General features: G+C 35.4%; 1 protein-coding gene across 3 annotated transcripts in view; it reads right to left on the bottom strand.

Annotated features, from left to right (window-relative positions):
• Positions 1-2530: 2530 nt before the first annotated feature.
• Positions 2531-22215, bottom strand: part of DNAJC10 (DnaJ heat shock protein family (Hsp40) member C10) — a 62851-nt gene continuing 43166 nt past the window's right edge. For all 3 annotated transcript variants that reach the window (XM_028168586.2, XM_007190375.3, XM_028168585.2), the window contains 10 exons: positions 17988-18115; positions 17569-17685; positions 13635-13736; positions 11938-12093; positions 10841-10974; positions 10130-10183; positions 9707-9854; positions 5699-5818; positions 3793-3897; positions 2531-2654 (listed from right to left, as the gene is read on the bottom strand). In XM_028168586.2, the coding sequence (XP_028024387.1) occupies positions 2643-2654; positions 3793-3897; positions 5699-5818; positions 9707-9854; positions 10130-10183; positions 10841-10974; positions 11938-12093; positions 13635-13736; positions 17569-17685; positions 17988-18115 (1076 nt within the window). In that variant the 3' untranslated portion in view covers positions 2531-2642. The remainder of the gene's footprint in view (positions 2655-3792; positions 3898-5698; positions 5819-9706; positions 9855-10129; positions 10184-10840; positions 10975-11937; positions 12094-13634; positions 13737-17568; positions 17686-17987; positions 18116-22215) is intronic.

The following is a 22215-nucleotide window of genomic DNA, read 5'->3' as shown; positions in this document are numbered from 1 at the left end:
ACCTCTTCATTAAAAACTTTCTTATATAAGTATCTTTGTAAAATGTGTCCCATAGGAAACAACATAGTAATGCTTTTCTAATAACTGTACACGTCAAAGAAAATTCCTGCTTTGAATACTATTAGAAAACAAGGACAAATTTAAAGAAAACCTTTAAAATATTAAAATAGTTATTTTGAAATAGTTATTTTATTTTAAAATCTTAACCATATCCTTAAAATGAAAAATATATGAAAGACATTAAATAAAATTTGGGAAACTAGAACAGGCAAGCATCATTAATGCCCCAAACACACATTCCCAACAGTTTCACATAACCACATTAAACATCTAATTTTCAAGTCTAGCTGCCTGATAGAATGCACTCTGGTCTGTGAGAAATGGTGCTGTGTTACCCAAGGCTAGCTGCACACAAAAATGGTGTTGCTGAGAAAAATGCCGTGTTTTACCTGGCACTCTAGAGGTGCTCTACTGCACTAATGTGGCCGTTAGAACCTTTAATCCTGTCAGCAGTTTTTAAATACCCAATGATACTGACATAATTGCAAAAAATTCTGATGCATGTTACTTTTATGCTACATGTTACTTAACATGTCTCCCAGGTCACCCTGGCTTTTGAGCTGATTCTACAGGCACATACCTAGGCCCAGTTACAGGATACATAATATTTACTATTTCATTTACTGCCTAAGATATTTCTCAACCAGTAAGTTTGGCATTCTATTTATAGGTAATAGTGCAGGTATCTATAAGCTTGTTTATGGGTCCCATGTCAGAATTGTGAATTTACAGACACTAGGGAGACAGGGACTAAGCCTTGGGTTTAGTTTACTTTTGCACACTTCTCTGTGTCCAGCATAGCGGTACTCTCATAATTGGTACAAGTTCAGTAAATATTTACCAAAACTTCTTCAGGTATTCCATTTTGGAATTCTTGTAGAAACAAGCCAATTTTGAAAATCTTCTAGGCTTTGAAAATTTAGTAAATGAAAGGCACTTGCCATTACTGATCATAAGTAAAAAAGGTGGTATAAAATTAAGGTTAGAAGTGGTGACTCTTCTGTGTGTGCCCACATGTGTAAAGTGGAATTCAAGATAAGAAGTTAAAAGATACACAAGAAACAATATGGGAGAGAACATGAAGAATAGGGTTAGACTTGAAAATGAAAAAAAAAAGTACTTTTTGGATAAATTGCAGTTATAAGTTAACCTTTATGAGGAAATTTTGGGGAATGGGGTAAAAACAAAACAAACAAACAAACAAACAAAATTCTCCCAACATAATAAAGCATGATTCAAATAGGTTTTTGGGAAAACTTAAGTTTTGAAAAAAATCTGTTGACCTCTTTTGATCAATTGGGATTTTTACCATTCCATACACTCTGAATTATAACTAAATAACTACATGTTACAATGTTTTGTTAACGTGCAAGGAAAAAAAATTTGGATTCTTTGAGCCTGAACAATTAAGAAACTAAAAGATCCCATCCTTAAATTTTTATACTTGATTTTCTTACAAAATTAACTTCAGTTGTTAGGCCAATATTTATCTGAAAATGGCAGCCTCCAACAGTAAATAATTGGAATAAACACAGCATCATTATGAGCTTCAGGGAAACAAATCTACAAAGTTAATTTTTCCTTCTTGAATAATAAAAGATTGGACAAGAGTGAAAAACCAAAATCATGAAGGAAAAAAGGCAAATGTAAATAAAGGCTATGCATCAAAACAAAGTCCAGAAGTCAAAAACAAATATTAGAAAGATGCTTCAAAAATCAATAACCATCACAGGGAAAACATTATGAAAGCAATTCAGAAAATAAATGAACACATATCTTTAAAATGTAGAAATATTTGGGATACTCTACAATGCCCAGTTAATTGCTATAAATATTTTTCCCCCCTCAGGTATATATGGATACTATAGAAATCAATAGGATTTGTTTACTTTCTGTTATAAAAATTTTTTCTCATATGTGAAAAATTAAAACCAATTCTTCAACCTTTAGAAAAGGAAAGAAAATGAATCTCTTCACTATAATACAGCATGAAAATAGGGTATCTGTTTACTTTCCCACATTTTGAGTATGTTTTTTAAATGAAATACATGGTCAGATAATTTCAGAGATTTTTTTAGGAGAACAGGTGACTGAAAACCAAGTTCTCTTTTCAGGCCAGCCACAAAACTTGAATTGATAAAGTACACTTTGTATAACTTAGCATGTACGTAGATCATAGAGCAGGCTCATGTTTGAGCCAGCCAGCCTAAACATCATTCTGTGGGTCAGCAATCTGTGACCCACGGGCTGAATGTGGCTTGTGGCCTATTTGTGTATAGCCTTGAGACTAAGAATGGTTTTTACATGTTTTAAAGGGTTGTAAACAAAATAAAAACAGAGAATATGTGACAAAGAACCATCTATGGTCTACAAAGCCTAAAGTATTTACAATCTGGCCCTTTACAGAAAAAGTCTGCAGACCCTTCATTTATATTAATGTTGTACAGAATTCAAGCAGTGCAATTACAAGTCCAAGGTAATGTTCATTTATTCCCATCCAGAACATAGTAACATTCTGAAAAGGTGGCTTCTGATGTCATCTGTCAATTTCTTTTCAATTTTTTTCTTCATTTTCAATATCATTAAAGTTCATCCTACAATAATAATGTAAAAGTGATTGAATTCCTTTCTCTTTCAACATCTAATGTTAAAAAGAAGTTAAAAATAATAAACTGACCTAAGTTCTACCTTTTCAAAAATAATTACTCAATATTCTTATTTAATAGATCAGATGAAGTATACCTCGCCTGTTATAACAATGGAAAAAGGTATCTCACAATTCTCACCTGCCCATGGCAGATAATACCAATTATAACTTACCACACTTTCAAAGTCATACTTTGATGTGCTCTATAACTTAATTTCAGTTAGCATATTCTACTTTATGACTAATGTTTTCGATTTCAAATGTTTCACTTGAGATAAGTCACAATTTTAAAAATAAAGCATCTTGAGAAAACGAACATAGCCAAAATATCAGAAAAACATTTTTGTTCACTGAAACAAAAAAAATAAAGTTTCATAACTAACTCTTTTCTATCTTTTAGATTTGGATAAAACATAATTCTTGAGGTAGGTTGTAAAGCTTCCTATACCAGGGTCTGTAGTTCTAATATGGATCTATAAAGCCAGACATCTCTAGCCCTCTTCAGAGGCTGTGCTGTTCTTTCGTCTTTTCACCTTATAGGGAAAGAATCGAAGAAACCTCATGTGTGACTGTATTAAATTCCATTCAGAAAGCACTCTAGCATTTGTAAACTCTTTGGTCTGTTTCTAAATATGTCCTAGAATGATACTGATTTAAAAAAGGAAAACATGAATAGCTCTCTGAAGAATAGCAGGAAAGAGGCTGCAATGCTTCTTGATAGATTAATAATTCAAGGGTGCGGGGCAAGATGAATACAGGTTTTAATACATCCTGACTATACCAAGAACAAAAGAAAACTTGCTCTCCAAAGTGTTATGAGGCTCAAATCAATGCGTTTACATTTGAGCAAATTTTAATAACTTATGACCATAGTCACTATTTTTCTGTTAAATGGTTTTACTTGTCCCAATTTCTAAGCATTTAAGTGTCCAGAGGCTAAATTTGTCATATTTTCCAAAGAAGAAATTTCTAACTACCTTATTAATTTTTAAAGCTTCATTTTACTGTTTATTGATACATATACTATATAGTAAGAATAAATTTAAATACTGTTTGCCAAAGTCAGCTCTAGATTTAGTCCTTACCTTATTTCTCTTTCCATGATTTTGGAGGTTTTCCAATTTTTCATATATTAAGGTAGTAATCTCTTTTGCATCTCTGGAATCTATTTGCTCTCCCCAAGTATTTCTCTAAAATTGAAAACATTCTTCTTATAACCTTTTAAGTATCTAATCAAAACATGACATTTCCATATAAGAAACTTGATTAAATATTCCTTAAAGTTCCAAGTGTTTAAAACTTCAATTTCTTCAAGGAAATGCTGCTGCAAAAGCAGTTAACCAATAATTTACCTGAAATAAATACTAACAATACTTTTATGGAAACATGTAAATTAATACCTTGATTGAAATGCATTGCTAACTCCAAATGCCTCAAAACATCTAAATTGTTTAAGATGTCCCCAGAGGACTCAAAGCATTCTAATCTAAAGTCATTGGCATAGACAAAAACCTTGACCAACTACAACAGTGCAAAGCAATGTATATTTCCTGGTTCTCATCTGCCCACAGCAGGAAGGTGGCTAAAAGGCAGGGGAGAGGACAGGTCAATACACCCAGGCCCGCTTACTTTGGATCTGGAGCCACCTGTTTCCTTCTTCCTGGTGGGAACTCCAAACTGCATGCTAGGATTTTGTTTCTGTGTATAGCTGCTCACCTGGTTTGAATTTCTCACTTCAATCACCATTCTGCTTTGGCCTTGTCTGCTGGACTTCTGGATTCTACCCCTGCCTTTCCATTTGGACAGGGATATTTTGGGTCCTAATCTTATCCTCTGGACACATGGTAACATCATGTTTTCAAACAGCTCCCTGTATGGCCTGGTTAATTCTGTGACTGCTCATTATACTGATACTTCCCTAACATCATTCTACCTGAATAAGACGCTTATTTATGTCACCTAATTCTCAGGTGTTCTGAAAATTGGGAAGCTAGTGATTCCAAAGGAATTAAGATTCAGGCTCTGGTATAAAGCTCCTTTACTATCACTGCGTTCTGCTTATCCTAGACTGTTCTTAAGACAGATAGCTTCCTCATAAATCAAAATCCTTCACTGAAAAATCTAGATGTCTGACAAATCTACATTTCTGAAATTCATCATCTAATTTCTTTAGCTCTATTTCAAAATGTATTATAATCAAAAGTAAATAACACAAGATCTTAAACTGATATTCTTAAAAAGTATATATTAAAACATTTGAAATGATTTCAATATGAGAAAACATGAATGCATGGCAGATATTTATTTTTATCACAGTTCTACTGTCAAAAATGTCTTATTCTTTTACTTGGGAAGACAGCAAAGGTCATGAGTCCTTTCAGTTAGCAATTATACTGGCTGAAAGATATATGCTTTTGTATCAATGACCATAGAGACCCACTGGTAATAAATGCCAAGTTTTCTTGTTTTAAAAAAAAAAAAAAGCATATTGTCAGTGGCCCAAAAAACAAATTATGAATGAACCATGGAACCCTAACTTTTATTTTATAGTCTAAACCATTAATAAGTATTCCTCAAGACAAATGCTCAGGTACTAAGGCTATTTCAAAAGTATTGACAGTATTCTCTTAATTTTCTCTTTCTTTCCTAGAAAAACTAATTATAAAGATAATATATGTTAATTCTATAAAAGTAGGAAATACAAAACTTCACAGAAAATAATTACCTTGAATTCTACCACCCACAGAAAACTACTATTAGTATTTTGGTGTGTCTATTTAGTAGTTCCCTATTCAGGAGTATAAAAATTTTAAGGCAATGGAGATCTTATCAACTGTGAGGCAGAAAAATCTTTTAAAATCCCTTGGTGTGTATGTGAAAAGAAGCTTGTTTCAGTGACAGGCAGTGAAATTAAAAATGACAAAGGGAAAGAAACTAGAGAAAAGCGTCACCTGCTAAAGGAAAGGCACACAGAAGAAGGCATGTACATACCTTTGCCCTTTCATAAGGATAAAACTTAACAGTTGGATAGGCTCTGATACCAGCTTTCTGGCAGGTTTGAGCATAAGCCTGACAGTCTACTTTTCCAGCTTTCACTTTTCCTTTAATCATCTGAAAAGAGAAAAATATGCTTTGCTATTCTCTTTGGCATATACTATTCTGGCAACCACAAAGCAATATGATACTAAAAATTTTAAATATATATAAATCTAAGGATTTGTTACTTAAAAAAAAAAAGTAGTTTTAATCATTTCCATTCAAACAAGATTGCTTCCAAATTCTTACTAGCTCTGAACTCTTATTTACCTAGCACAGCCCTGCCAATAGCAAATAAACTCTCCTTTGCCTTATCAAGAAAATTGAGACGCTTTATCCTGAACTACTTCTTCGCCTTCCTCCTGTTACCCACAGTGTGTCTGTCACACCACAAACGTCTCAGATTCTGTCCTCCACCTCCCTCAGATCTCTGGTCTCATCTGCTGAGGCAGCACCCTTCCTCTTGTGGAAGGCTGACTATGTCTACATTCTCTGGTCCCTCTCTCTCAGAGCTCTTTCTCACTCTTCAGTATATACACATATGACCAAAAAAGAATTCCTTCCTTAACTGCACTGGTTCCTCTAGCTACCACCCTGCTTCTTTCTCTTTTTGAGCAGTTTATTCTTTGACCACTTCCTCATCATCTACTTTTCCTCATCATCTACTTATTATCAACACATTTTAGCTAACTTCTGTTCTTACTGCTCCCTCCACTGAAACCACGAGAAGTTCACCCATGACTTCTATTTGGCCAAACTGAATGGACAATTTTCAGTCTTCTTAATGGGTATCTGTCACTACGGACCACACCTTTCTTTCCTCTTTTCTTTCTTGGCTTATCACTATTCTCTTGGCTACTCTACTCCTCTGGCTATTCTTCCTCATTTCTAGCATGGGGACCTGCTCCTACACCCACCCCTCAAATTAAAATGTCCAATCACAGTTCCATCTCTCATCAACAATTTTTTTCACTGTGAAAAATCTCCCAGGGAGATTTTATATACCTATCTGCTGCTGAACCCTATTAACCCTTGATTTCAGTCAACTAGGTACTGGCCTGTTTCACTTAAATAAGCACCTTAAACATACCATTTCTAAAATGAATCCTTTCGCCTTAGCCCACTACTCCTTCTGTCCAACTATTCACTCAGTTCAGGCCAGAAACTAGGGCCATCCTAGACTCCTTTTTCTACTACACTTATCACAAACAAATACCAAATCCTAGTCATTCTTGTATCTCTCTTACACGTGTTCCATTCTTTCTATCACCACAGCCATAATCCTGGTTCAGGTTATCACCTCTCACTTCAGGACAATTAAAATATCTTTGCTACCTCTAATTTTGTCCCCAAGGCTGGGGTACTCAACAGGTGGACTAACTTGTGCTAGGGCACCAGCAAAAATGCATGCAGAAGCATGTATGCACACATGCACAGACACACACACACACACACACACACTCATAGTGAAGATCAGAAACATCTAGTTGACTTGTACTTTAGGTTACAGAAGGACACCATATTGTTTTTGGTGCTCTGATCTTTCTCTGATCTTGATGGCCCATGTTCAGTCCATTCAATGTGATCCTTCTAAAATATAAAATGGATCCTGACATATCCATCAGTTCTCTTCCAATGCTTATATAGAATACATTCTGAACAGTCTGAAAACAGTGAGGAAGAGTGTACAATGTGAATAGTGTAGGAAAGCAGACCAAACCATCTCCTTCTTGCCTATTTAAGAGCCTCAGTTTTTGCCACTCCCCTTCTGTCGTTATCTTCTGGTAATCCTGGACCAACAGTGGAGAAGCCTGAACATGCTCCACTGGCTTGTGTCCCTGTATCTTTGCAAATTCTGTCTTCTCTGTTTAGGGTACTCTCTAGCCAACCCTTTCAAAGTGCCACACTCCTAGTCATGTTGTAATTCTCATCTCAAATACTAACTTTTCTGTGGAGTCTTTCGTCTCCTCCTGGCATGACTCTGACCACCTTCTTCCCATACTCTTGTTTCCCTCTAATTTCACTATAGTAATGATCCTATTGATTTATACACATTTATTTGCATTTTATCTTCCCACTAGATTAAAATCTTGTTAAAGACATGGAATTTTTGTCTTTCCATTTTTTTAGCCCTAATATTTTGCATAATGCTACTTGGTGCTTAGGATTTGCTGAATGACCTTTTTAAATAATTTTTTGCTATATGCGAGTTATTGCTGCATTACAAAATATATAACTAAGTTTTTAAGGGATAAGGGAATAAAACATGTTTGTTAGGGCTTCCCTGGTGGCGCAGTGGTTGAGAGTCTGCCTGCTAATGCAGGGGACACGGGTTCGAGCCCTGGTCTGGGAAGATCCCACATGCCGCGGAGCAGCTGGGCCCGTGAGCCACAATTGCTGAGCCTGCGCGTCTGGAGCCTGTGCCCCGCGACGGGAGGGGCCGCGATAGAGAAAGGCCCGCGCACCGCGATGAAGAGCGGTCCCCGCACCGCGATGAAGAGTGGCCCCCGCTTGCCGCAACTGGAGAAAGCCCTCGCACGAACCGAAGACCCAACACAGCCAAAAATAAAAATAAATAAATAAATAAATAAGAAAATCCTTTAAAAAAAAAAAAAAAAAAATTATAGAAACTGCTTAAAATAAACTCAAAGCTTTAAAAAAAAAAAAAAAACATGTTTGTTAGACTTACTGGAGAAAAAGGAAGCATATGAGGAAAAGAAGATATAAGTAGAAAAAAATGAATAACCTCTTATTTCAAAGACCAGTCAATAACTAAAACAATGTTTTACGGCTCCATAGGGCTTTGAAATCCTTTTGCTAAAAAACTCCCCCGGCTTGGGATGTTCAGCTTTTGTTTTAGACTGGTGGAACTGGTACTGACTTTCTCATTCTAATGAATATTTCAGAGCCAAAGGCAAAGTTCCTTGAGTAAAGAGGTGAGGAAGCTATCAGTCTGGATGGATAAGGCCACTGACAGGACTGTTATGACAGAAACACCAAAACAGACTGTATTTAGTTTAATTTTATAAGCGTTTACTGAGTTAAGACACAGGGGATATACAGATAGATAAGACATGGATCTTGCCCTCACAAAGCTCATAGTTTTATAGAGGAGAAAGATATCTAAATATATAGTTAACATGCATTGTATAAGCACACAGATGGAGTACATGATATCCAGGTGACACTGCTTAAGTGGGAAGGTTAGAGAATACATAATGCCATTGGAGCTGGGTTTTGTACGATAGGGAGAAAAAAAATCCAGATGACCAAGGTAAGGAAAAGGCATTTTAGAGAGGAAACAGCATGTACATAAGGATACTTGTTCAGAGAACCTGGAGTACTTTGTTGTGCCTGGAGTGTAAGGTGTGAGGTCAGGGAGAGAGATAAAGCTGAAGAGGTCAGAAGGGTCACATCAGAGATTTGTAGTCGAGGATGCAGGTCAAGTAAGGTGGTTAACAGGAAGCCAGAGAAGGCGGTATTTCAGAAAGATCATCAGGGTGGAACTGAAGAAGGTAGACTGGCAATATGAGACTTGTTAAGAGGCACATATGACTGAGTCTAGATGAGAGATGATGAAGGCCTGAACAAAAGGCTAGCAGAGGAGATGATAGGAGATGCCAGATTTGAAAGGCATTTAGAAGATAGAACTGATAGGATCTAGTGACTGCCTGGATGGCAGCAGAGTAATGGTGATGGGAAGAAAATAAGGAACAAGCAGAAGAAGTGAGGTTTCTGGCTATTTTGGTTAAGAAGACAATGTCAACCAAGATAAGGATGTTAGCTAAAAGCTTTAATAAAGAAGGAAGAAATCTACTGCAAAGATTATAATCACAGAAATGGAACAGAGTTTTTTAAATTCAAGGAAACTTTTAAGAAATAAAATTATATTTACTATGTCTTATCTAATTATTAAAACATGCCGGTGACCACAACTTATTTAAGTAGATAGACATGACTTACCCTAGCCAAGAGCTCAAACTCTGGAGCAAAGTTCTGGCAAGGTCCACACCAAGGAGCATAGAAATCAACCACCCAATGGTTTTTCCCTTGTAAAACTTTTTCATTGAAAGTCTGAGGTGTTAGATCTATAGATGCTTGAGGTAAAAATCTGTGACAAGGGATGAAAATTATTTTTCATTATACAAAACCAAAGCAAACATCTAAAATAGAATATTGCAAATCTTTCTGTTAAATGACTTCAAACAATGACAATGTAATAATGTAATAAAGCACAACCTTATCTTGGTAAATTGTAATTCTTTACTAAGTACTTTAAAATGCTAGAACCTTAAACAACTCAGTAAATTTAGCTACAGACATGAGAGGAAGGTAAATAGCATTGAATATAATTTATACAATGATACATATTTTTTAATTACTCACCCTAGACCCCAGATTCTTAGGGAATAAGCATCCCTATTCCAACCATTGTAACTACTGAAAGAAGAAAAAATACATAAGTTGTAGACAGTTATTTTCTATTATTGGACATGTTCAGAAAACAATCTCTCTGTAGCAATTTAAAAGATAAGTTTAGTTGACTGACTTAATCTAGCATCTTTTTTCTCAGATATACCTAGCTGCAAATACTGCTTACATGGCTTTCCAAATATATTTTTCTCTAGTCTCGATGTCTTTTTGTACTCTGGACAGACCTGAATGTTTAGCTGCCTGCTGGACATCTCCTATATATCTGTGGTAATGGCAAAACTCAAAATCTCCAAGGCTTTACTTTCTGAACCTTTATTCCAGTTATTACTGTCTGTCAAATTCCTACCCACTTTTTAAGACCCATGAGGACTAGTGGAAATAATGTGAGCAAAAACCCTCTGGTAGAATACCTGAAACCAAACAGGGGCTTAATAAATGTTCTTCCTCTCCTCATTTTCTTTACTAGATTGTCAGCTTCATGATCAGTGGGACTATTCAATTCACTTTTCATCTTGTAAATTTCTCATTAGCACACTATCTTAAACATGGTGGGCTCCCAAAAATACTGGTGGTTTAACTTTTATTTAGTTAGGATAACTTTTATATTTTAACTATATAAATAAATGATTATATAAACATCTTCAAATTTTAGAGAACACTTACTGATATTGATAAGCTTTATTTGATTTTGGGGGAAAAAATCTTATCTCAGGGTATCTCCGAACATTTTCTTGGGAACAAAAAGAATGATATTGTTGGCAGTCTATACTGCCCACATTGATCAGTCCAGTTAATGTCTATAAAAGAGAAAAAAAGAGACCAAAGTAATTAGAATAAAATTACCATAACTATTTTATATATGTTTACAATAGAGAAATAGTCACTGTGAGATGATTATTATATTATTTATCAGTGATTTTCACCAAATAAAAATGGGTAAGGGCTTAAAACATAATAGAACATTTATAGTAATGCACTGGAAATCTAATTTTGTAGTCAAGAACTTATTACAATTATTGCAGATTAAATAATTGATTTTGTTCATCTATGACATGGGGAAAATTGTGTAGTTATAAAATTCAAAGTGTTAGAACCCAAGAACTAATGAAGTTCTTTGCAATGGTATTTCAAAGAGTTACTTTTTCAAATGCAGCCATGGGTCACAGATAGCATACTGAGTCATGCCCAAATTTAAAAATTTTATTGAAAAAAGCAGAAAATTATATTATTATGAATTTAAGATACCAGAAATAATCTTAACTCTTAGGTTTGTTTATTATTTATCTTAGAAATAAATACAAAATAGTAATTTCATTTTCCATTCTGGTATTTAAATAATTTGTTTCCGATCCTTCATGATTTATACCGCTCTGTAGGAAATTTAAAAATCTGTTTCACTGATCAAGGCCATTTTTTTCTTACTTTAAAGTCTCACAATATTGTGAAGAAACTGTATCTTTAAGCTCTAAAAATGAAGAAGTGGAAAAAATGTTAATAGGAAATAAAGGAGATCTTTGTGTTGATGCTGGCAGAAATTTGGTCAAATATACACCAAGTGACATAGAAAAAAGGGTAATTATTCTATACTATGCATATACCAGACAGAAGCAGAGTTGAAATCTAATTGGTATATAAAAAGTGATCAGAACTTTTATTAAGTGATAATCTAGAGGTGGGTTCACTCATCTCAGTTTCAAAATAATTGTTAAATAAACATTCTTAGTAAATGTTAAGATTTACAATAAACTATTTTACTACACCCGGGCCATTCTTTTCCATTCTGGCATTAAGACTTGACACGGATGACACCATGGAGAATAGAAATCAACCATCCAGACTTCGTCATGTTTTCTTTGTTTAACTAGTTCATTGAAAGTGGTGGGTGTCAAGGAGATCACTGAAGGATTCATAAGATCCTAAAGAGAATACAGCATTCATTGTAACAGATATAAAAAGGAGTAGTTCATATATTCTTGGCAAATTGTTGGTATATGTCATTTAGAAAGGTTCCTGTTTCTGAATAATCAAAAGATACATTAGGATATATAAAGAGAATCTATAGTGAATTATTTTAAAAAGTAAGAAATGATCCTTAATTTATTTTTTAAGTTTGGATTTTGCCCATCAGTCTTATTAAATCAAGGTACATTTTCTTATTTCTATACATCACTAAAATCATCTTAGGTAGAGAAAAGAGGCAACTTTAATTAAGGTTAGAGGTAGATGAGGCAAGAGTTCCAAGAGCTGCCCAGATGTCTACACAGGCCATATAGTTCTTTTTGGAACCAATAATTGGTTTGGAAATGACCCTTTAATTATTATTATTATTTTTTTTAAATTTATTGATTGATTGATTGCTATGTTGGGTCTTCGTTTCTGTGCTAGGGCTTTCCCTAGTTGCGGCAAGCGGGGGCCACTTTTCATCGCGGTGCGCGGGCCTCTCACTATCGTGGCCTCTCTTGTTGCGGAGCACAGGCTCCAGACGCGCAGGCTCAGTAGTTGTGGCTCACAGGCCCAGTTGCTCCGCGGCATGTGGGATCTTCCCAGACCAGGGCTCGAACCTGTGTCCCCTGCATTAGCAGGCAGATTCTCAACCACTGCGCCACCAGGGAAGCCCGACCCTTTAATTATTTATGGAAAGCCTACTATTCTATTTTTCTGACATTCCGACTTGAGATACTGCACAACCTCAGATCACTTGCTCCAAATGCTGTTTTAACAGAGCTTCAGTCTATCATGATTGGGTAATACTAATGAAGATGTTTGCTTCCCTGGGGAAACAATCAAAAACAACACAAAACAAGAAACTATTACTTTGGAGGAGGAGGGAGAGATGAGCAGGACAGAAAGTAGAATGGTCACTGCACGGATAATAAGCTAGAATTGTTCATTTCTTTCTTAGGAGTTCCCCTGTAACTATTTTAGTCAATTAAGACTATTAGTGAGAAAAAAGGAGATGCTGTAGATGCAGAGCACTTCTGGGCTAATAACACAGCAGGCTCGGCATAAGCTGCCTGGGCTTGAAGAAGCCCTCCACTGGCGGTTGGGGTAAGACTCTCCTTAGCCACATATTTCTTGGAATTATCCAAGAATGGGGCTCACTGCTATCTCATCTATATGGGACCGAAAAGAAAGAATCTGTGGTAATTCTACCTGAGAAAACAGGGAAAGGGGGTGACAAGGCTTTATGTAAAAGTTACAATTTCATGTGGTAATAAATAATTGTGTCCATAAGTACAAAGCACTATACTAGGTAACAAACAAAACATATACTTGCTATAAACTCTGGGAATAAGTCTATAATATCTAAAAGAGTAGAAAATTTAACAAATTAATGTTGTCAGGAAATGTTTTGGCATAAAAACAACAAATCCTATTATTAAACACTATCAAATATTCATACAAAGTGTAAACATACATGGAAGGATTTATAGCCACAGGCTATAACTTAAAATACCTCTACGAACTCCAAGATCTGTTCAGCAGAGTGATGTCCTTCATATTCATGAATGTTGGACTGGTTGAATACCACTGTTGTTGGATAAGCCTGAATGTTATACTGTTAGGAATGAGAATACAAATTAAACAAAGATTTTATACACTTTACCCAATTGTTTCAAATTCATAAATAACCAGCTTGCCTTTATTTAAGTAACAACAACAAGATTTTAAAAACTCATTGCTAAATTGCTGGTGACTGAAAAACTTTAGCCTGGCCAGATTTAGCAAAGGAAATAGATTTATTGTTGTACTCCTGAGTATCTGATCCTTATTTATAGTTACTCCATTAGCCATAAAATCCACAGGCACCAAAACACTGAGAAGTGAGGATGGGTAATTATTAGCTTGGTCCTCTTCTGCTCTCCTGAACCAAGGTGGATGAGGATGTAAACAGCAGACTAATCTCTAGCTTGAGTGTTTTTTTTTTTTAATACCATAATAAACACTCCAATTTGTTTAGAAGTAGAAGAAAAATCAAGGAAAAAAAAATAGCAAGAATAGGGAAATAAATTAATAATTCATGTGTATAGAACCATATTTTAGGTTAAAGAATTACGAATCATGCCCTAAAAATGAGGTCACTTTTTATTCTTTGTTCAAGTCAGCTTTTATGGTAAAAAATACCATAATTTCCTCCTCAGAATTAGTATGAACACTAATCCAGAAAGCACTTCTCTAAAGTTTTTCTTCTTATTTATTTTTTTAAAAAGTTATAAAGAGATCCCTATCTGTGGATTTGCTGTAGCTGAACTTTGCATCCTCAAAGTTGAAAAGCACTCATTAGCAAATTGGAATCTTTGACTAGGATTCAAAAATAATTTTAGAAAAAACAATGGAAACATTTATCAAACTTTCATAAATGAGCACAAATAACCCATTAGATGAACAAAACAATAATTTTATCTAACATTTGACAAGTCCTTATTATTATTATGTGCTGAGCACCTTTTTAGCACTGACGTGGAGTTTCTCATCTGTTCCTCACAACAATTCTATTCAGAAGCTAAAATTACTAAGTCAACTTTATAGATGAGGAAACTGAGGTACTGAGAGGCTAAGTGACTTGGTCAAGTTAACCAATTAGTGAGTAGTGAATCCTGACCTCTATTCCAGGTGAATTTGATGCAATAGTTTTAAATCTTTAAACTTTGCTTAATTATCTATAGGATGTTTAAAAGTTGAGATTAAAAGTAGAAAAACTACAGGAATTCAAATTCATTAGTTTATCACAATTTTTTATCTTTGCTTAACACCTTTTTAAAGTCGCATACAAGGCATCAAAACCAAAGAAAGGCCTTATTTATTTCATTTTTAAAATTTATTTTAATGAAATTTCAAACATAATGAAAAGAGAATAATCTAACAAACACTCACGTATACCTCTGCTACATTTAAGGATGATTAACTTTTCTGCCATTCTGGCAGACTGTTGAAAGTTCTTTCTTGATCCCATTTCCTTTCCTCCCTGACACCAGGAAAGAGCATGTATCCAATCCATTGATGTTTTACACTTTGGCTACATGCATATGTATCCCTAATCAGTATATTGTAATGTTTCAGCACTTATAAATAAACTTTCTATAATTTCATCATACTCTATACTATTCTGCAACCTGCTTTTTTCATTATATTCTTGAGATTTACCCATGCTGGTAAAGACAGATCTAGTTTTAAGTCCTCTATGGTTATTCCACTCTGTGACTGGATAAGGTATTTACTCATATACTTGCTATTGTCAGCTAAATTTTTAAAAAATTTGATGGATGGGGAGGGTGTATGACTATTGCTATAATTTGTACTTTCCTGATGACTAGTGAAGTCAAACATTTTCCATATTTATTGAATTTCCTCCATTACAAAATGTCTGTACACTTTCTCATTTTTCTTCTATTTAAAAAAAAATTGATTTGTAGTCTTTAAATATTCTGGACAGTAAGGTTTTGTCAGTTATATGTGCTGCAAATATTTCCTCAGTCTGTTGTTTGCTTTGACTTTATAATGTCTCTTTCTTTGGCAATAGTTTTAACATTTAACGTAGCCAAATTCATTCCCATTCATAATTTTTATCCTTAGTGTATGTGTGCCTACATAGGCATGTATGTCTATGTGGAATGAAATTGTTCCTCACACAGATGCATAAAGATTTCACCCTACATTTACTTCTATTATGTTTTTAAAACACATTCTTTTTTTTAAAAAATTGAGGTGTAGTTGATTTACAATATTGTTTTAATTTCAATTGTACAGCAAAATGATTCATTTTATATATATATATTTCAGATTTTCCACTAGAGCTTATTACAAGATATTGAATATAATTCCCTGTGCTATACAGTAAGTCTTTGTTGCTTATCTGTTTTATGTATAGTAGTGTGTATCTGTTAATCCCGTACCCCATCTGTCCCCCTCGCAAGCTTTGGTAACGGTAAGTTTCTGTGAGCCTGTTTCTGTTTTGTGTATATACATTCGTATTTTTTTAGATTCCACATGTAAGTGATTTCATGTAATATTTGGCTTTCTCTGTCTGACTGACTTCACTAAGTATAATACTCTCTAGGTCCATCCATGTTGCTGAAAATGGCAATATTTCATTCTTTTTAATGGCTGAGTAATATTTCATTATGCACACACACACATATCTTCTTAAGCCAACTGTCTGCTGATTGGCACTTGGGTTGTTTCCATGTCTTGGCTATTGTAAATAGTGCTGCTGTGAACACCAGGGTGCACATATCTCCTCAAATTAGTTTTTGCTTTTTCTGGATATATATCCAGGAGTGGGATTGCTGGATCATATGGCAGCTCTATTTTTAGTTTTTTAAGGAAACTTCATACTGTTTTCCATAGTGGCTGCACCAATTTATATTCTCACCAACAGTGTACAAGGGTTTCCTTTCCTCCACACCCTCTCCAGCATTTACTATTGTTTGTATACTTTTTGATGACAGCCATTTTGACTGGTATGAGGTGATACCTCATTATAGTTTTAATTTGCATTTCTCTAATAATTAGTAAGTTGAGCATCTTTTCATATGCCTGTTGGCCATCTGTATATCTTCATCATAATAATTACTGAAAATCATCAGATATCCAGTGTTCAAGTTTCACCAATTATCTCTATTTTTTTTTTCTGGAGTTAGTTTATTTGAACTACATCAAAACAAGGCCTAGACACTGCATTTGAATGATATGTCTTGTAAGTCTTTTTCATCTCTTTTTTCCTTCTTTCAATGTATATATCCAATAAACTGGTGTTTGTCCTGTAAAGTTCTCTACATGCTGGGACTTGAAGATTGTATGTACCTGGTGTCACTTGACATGTTCCTCTGTCATTGGATTTCCTATACACTGATATCTGGAGGCTTGATTTGATTTAGGTTTTTTTTTTCCCCAAGGATATTTTATAATTTCTAGTTCTTCCTAAACTGAAGAGTATTTATTAACCTAAGAAAATATTTTGTATGTAAACAAAAGTTAAGAAGCTTGTTTAATTTCTATTAACTACACTTAAAAGACAAAGAATAAAAACTATAGACCACCAAAAGGCAATATTAAGTTAAAAAAAAACTTAAATAATTGAAAAATCGAATAATTATGTATTTTATCAAGTCAACTAAATATTTTTCCGAGTTTCATAAATAAGACCCTGTCTACATTGAACCACATATTATCTATATACATTTAGTCCAATCATAATTTTTACATTTAGTCCAATCATAATTTTCTATCATTTTGTTGAAGTTATTCCTTTAAATAATTTGCTACTACTCTAAATGTTAGATGTACATTTGAAAGTTATTTTATTGCTTTAACATTAGGATGCCAAAACATGTTTTACAAATGTTTTACAAAAACATTAATTAGAATAAATTTTTTGTACTTTGCCTTACCATGTTACAGAGTCCCTCGTGAACTGTACAATCTAATGTACCAAACTTAAGTTGACCGTAAAGATGCTTTGATGCTTTTCGTAACTCTGGCAATAAAGCTCGACATGGTGGACACCACTATGAAAGAAAAAATATTCGTAAGCACTGAACCAAATGAAACAAAAAAACACACCATTTTTACAACAAGCAAATGCTAAGTAAGACAAACCATACTTAGTTACAAATCTTATGCATTTATATTCTCAGTCCTTGGAGGGGAGGGGCAAGTATATCAGCCTTTCTTAGAAGTAATATGTGACAGTGGCCAAACTGAGTAACATGATTCTAATATTCATGATTCAAGGTTACCCAGAAAATGTTTTTTTGCTGTGACAAGAGAAAATGACAATATCGAAATTTGACAGATAAACATAACTTACAGGGGCAAAAAAATCAACTAGCCATGGTTCTTTGTCATTGGCAGGAAAATTTTGAGGTCCCAGTGTGGTAACATGAGAATTAACACTTTCTTTGGCAAAGGCAAGTATATCATAAAGAATCTTCTTTCCTTTGAAACAGAGAAAGAGAAAAATTAAAATCTACATTCTGTCTTTTTATCCATAGAAACATTTCAAAGCTTTTGTACTTGAAATATTAAAGAGAAGATAAACTTATTAACAAATTGATTTTGTTGAGGTTTTAGTGTTCTGTATACTATATATACATAGGTTTGCTCTGCCAGGAGAAACCTTTCCTTTACTCTGTTTCTTAGAGGATCAGATAAAATGTCAAGATCTCTTTGAAAAGTTCCTTCATCCTCAGAGGCAGAATAATTTCCTTGCAGTGTTGAGTTCTTTTTGCTTACCTGAACTACTGTTATAGCCTCTTAAATCTGTTTCTTCAACCTAGACTTTTCTTATGAATTCAAAACCTGTATTACCAACTGCCCAGTGGAAATATTTACCTGGATGTCATATAAACATTTTAAACAAAATATATCCAAATTGAAGTTGAGCTGTTTTCCCCTAAACTTGCTCCTTTTCTCACCTTCCCTACCTTGGCAATGGCATAATCATCCACTAGGTGCCTAAATAAGATTTCCCAGAGTTATTCTTGCCTTCTTTCTTTGCCCTTGTATCATAGCTCCATCTCTTACCATCTCCAACCCCAATTTAGGCTACTGCCTAAATTTAGTCTGACCTACTGAAATAACCAAGCTGGTCTTTCTGTTCTGCCTTCCTTAGCTAATTCATTTTCTACATTGCTACCACAGGCAAGTTAAAAAAAATTCATCTGATCATGTTGTCTCCTTGCTTAAAGACCACTGCCTAAAGAATATACTCCTTGGCTTGGCAAATAATAGCTTTCTTAGGACCAGCACATAGTCCATTTTCCCATGGGCCCTCTGATTTATTCACTCGATAGTCAATATGAAGTCAAGCACCTATTATGTGTCAGGTCCTGTTTTAAATGCCATAGTGCATGCAAAATTAAAAAAGATACAGACCTTCTCCTTAAGGAGTTCACAGGCCAGTAGAAGAGAGAGAGATTTTCATAAATATTTAAATAGAGTGATAAATGACACCACATTCTGCTTTTTTCTCTTTAGCTGCTGCTGCTTGAATTGCTTCATGAATTCTATCTTTGACAGTCCCTTAAAAGTGACCCATAGGGCCCTGGTTTTGTCTCTCTATGCACTTTTGACAAGCTCATACTCACCCAAGGCTTCAATTACCATTGATATGATGATCATCTGTATCTACAGTTTTAGCCCAAACTCTTCCCCTAAGGACCAGGCCTCTATTCAACTGCGAACTGGGGGTGTCTACTCCACGGCACCTCCTCCCCCAGTGTCCTCTTCCTCACAGAATGGTGCAATCAGTCACTCAGCTGCCAGTTCACCAAGTCAGAAGCTTGGGTTTCCTTTTCTTATTCCCCTACATCTAAACACAATCACTGGGGCTTCCTTGGTGGCGCAGTGGTTGAGAATCCGCCTCCCAATGCAGGGGACACAGGTTCGAGCCCTGGTCTGGGAAGATCCCACATGCCGCGGAGCAACTAAGCCCGTGCGCCACAACTACTGAGCCTGCGCTCTAGAGCCCGCGAGCCACAACTACTGAAGCCTGCACACCCTAGAGCCGGTGCTCCACAACAAGAGAAGCCACTGTAATGATGAAGCCCACGCACTGCAATGAAGAGTAGTCCCCGCTCACCACAACTAGAGAAAGCCCGCACACAGCAACGAAGACCCAATGCAGCCAAAAAAAAAACAAACACACACACACACAAAAAAACAAAAAAAAAACCCCAAAACCCCCACAATCATCAAGTTATACTGATTTTGTATTCTTGGTATTTAAAAACTCTGTCCACTTCTTTTCATCCACATTACCACTATTTAGATAAGGTAGCCATCTCCTCTTACATAAATGACTGCATCAGACTTCTACCTGCTCTCCCTTCATCCAATTTTTGTTTCTATCCATTCTAGGCAGCCAGTCACCTTTCTAAAATGTAGAACTAGTTAAATCATATCTCTGCTTAAATCCATGAATCCCTCTGCTTTGCCTCCAGGATAGAGTCCAAATTACTTTACCTGACAGAGGAAACACATAATTTGGACCCCTGGTGCCCTCTCAAGCCTCAAGTCTCATTCCTTTCCACACTCAACATTCCAGTTATCCTGAAATTCTTGCTTTCTAAGAATGAATGAGGTACCCTTTTATTTCAGAGGCCATGAATACATTTGCTGGTTCCTGGGCTTGGAATGTGTTTAACACCTCTTTATTTGTATAACCACCTTCTACTTTAGATCTCAATGAAGAGCTTGCTTTCTCTAACCTCAGAAAATTATTCCATCTATATGTTCTGCCTAAGTGCAACCCATACTTATCTCTTATGGTAGTCAGTCTCCAAGATAGCCCCCAATGAGCCCTACCTCAGGTACTCATACCATTGCTGTACCAGGGTTGGTGTATGTGACCAGTAGGATATGGTGGATGTGACGGTTTATATTATCTGAGATCAGATTATCATTGCTGTGTGTGTGTGTGTGTGTGTGTGTGTGTGTGTCTCTCTCTCTCTCTCTCTCTCTCTCTCTCTCTCTCTGATAATTCATTCTGAGAGAAGTGAGTAGCCATAAAGAGAGGCCCACCTGGTAAGGAACTGAGGCATCCTGACTATGCCATGAGTCAGCCTGGAACCAAATCTGCCAGCCTCAGTCTAACCTTCAGATGACTGGAGTCCTTACCCACCCTGGCTGCAACCTCATGAGAAAACCTGAGCCAGAACCACTCAGCTAAGCTGTTTTCAGATTCCTGAACACCAGAAACTGTGTGAGTTAATAAATGTTTGTTGTTTTAAGCTGCTAAGTTTTGGGGTAATTTATGACTCAGAAATAGATAATACTCCTCACTTCAGACATTTTAAAAGTTGCCCATCTACTTGTCTGTTTTCTCTACTAGTTCATAATGTTCATAATAAACACCTGTTTAAATCCAATACTCAATACCTATTTAAATCCAAAGAAATAATACAAGTTATGCTATAAAGTTAGTGACAACATACAAAAGGAAGTACTTGGGTATTCATCGTATATTACAGGGAGAAAATGCTTTATGCAAAGTTTTGAAGGGTGACTTGGAGTTTGCTAAATATTTTGAGGGGCAGGAAGAAATGATTACAATGCAGGAGGAAGAAAAAAATCTTGTGTAAAGGCATAGGAGTGAAAGACATATTTTCAGTGATCCACAGTAGCGGAGCTAAGATTATTTGGAGTGGCAGAGGTGGGAGATGAGGCAGAGGAAGATGAGGCAGAGGCAGATAGTGAATGTACCCTATTAATTTAACAACTATTTACTGAGCTACTATGCACCAGCATCCTAGGTGCTGGAAATACAGTGGTGAGCAAGACAAAGTCATTGCTCTTATGCTAAGGAATCTGAAGTTTATTCTAAAAGAGATCAGGAGATTCAAGGCAAAAAAGTGACATGTGAATGTTCTAGGTATTCTAGGGTAATAAATCTGCAAATAAAACAAGTAAATAATTGTAAAGAGAATATGCTATGAGACAATTATATTGGAGAATATTAAAGAAGATGAAGGAGATGATGGACCTGAAATAAGGCAGCGAGGGGGAATCTGAGAAATATTTCAGAGGTGAAAAAGAACAGAACTCCATTATTAAAACTTGGGTCATTTCCAGCACTTTCAGGAGGTGGCATAGTTTAGCGTGGCTATAAGCCTAGGCTTTGGAGTCAGACACATTTGGATACAAAATCTACCTTGACCAATTACTAGTTGTCATGGGCAAGTTACTTTATCTTTCTGAGCCTCAGTTTTCTCCCTTGCTGGGTTGTTGTGAAGATAAAAATGGATATGCACAATATGCAAATTCTTTTAGAAAAACATCTCATTTATAAAAAATACTGAATAAACAGTAGTTACTGTTAAGTTTATCTTGTCAAGTCTTTGCTCACAGAATTCCTTCAGTCTATAGGGCCTCACTTGTTTTTCTCTTATTTGCTTTGGGAAATTGAGTATTCAAATGTCATTTTAATTCAAAGATCACCTCCTGACCTATACTATGCAAAAGTCTCTTTATTTGATCTTATAATTTATACATAATGACTATTACAATGTTTGTCATATTTTCTTATAAATCTCCCT

Source organism: Balaenoptera acutorostrata, chromosome 8 (assembly GCF_949987535.1).
Source record: "Balaenoptera acutorostrata chromosome 8, mBalAcu1.1, whole genome shotgun sequence".
Classification (NCBI taxonomy): domain Eukaryota; kingdom Metazoa; phylum Chordata; class Mammalia; order Artiodactyla; family Balaenopteridae; genus Balaenoptera; species Balaenoptera acutorostrata.
Note: the sequence above shows the minus strand (reverse complement) of the source record. Positions and strands in the feature narration are given on the sequence as shown.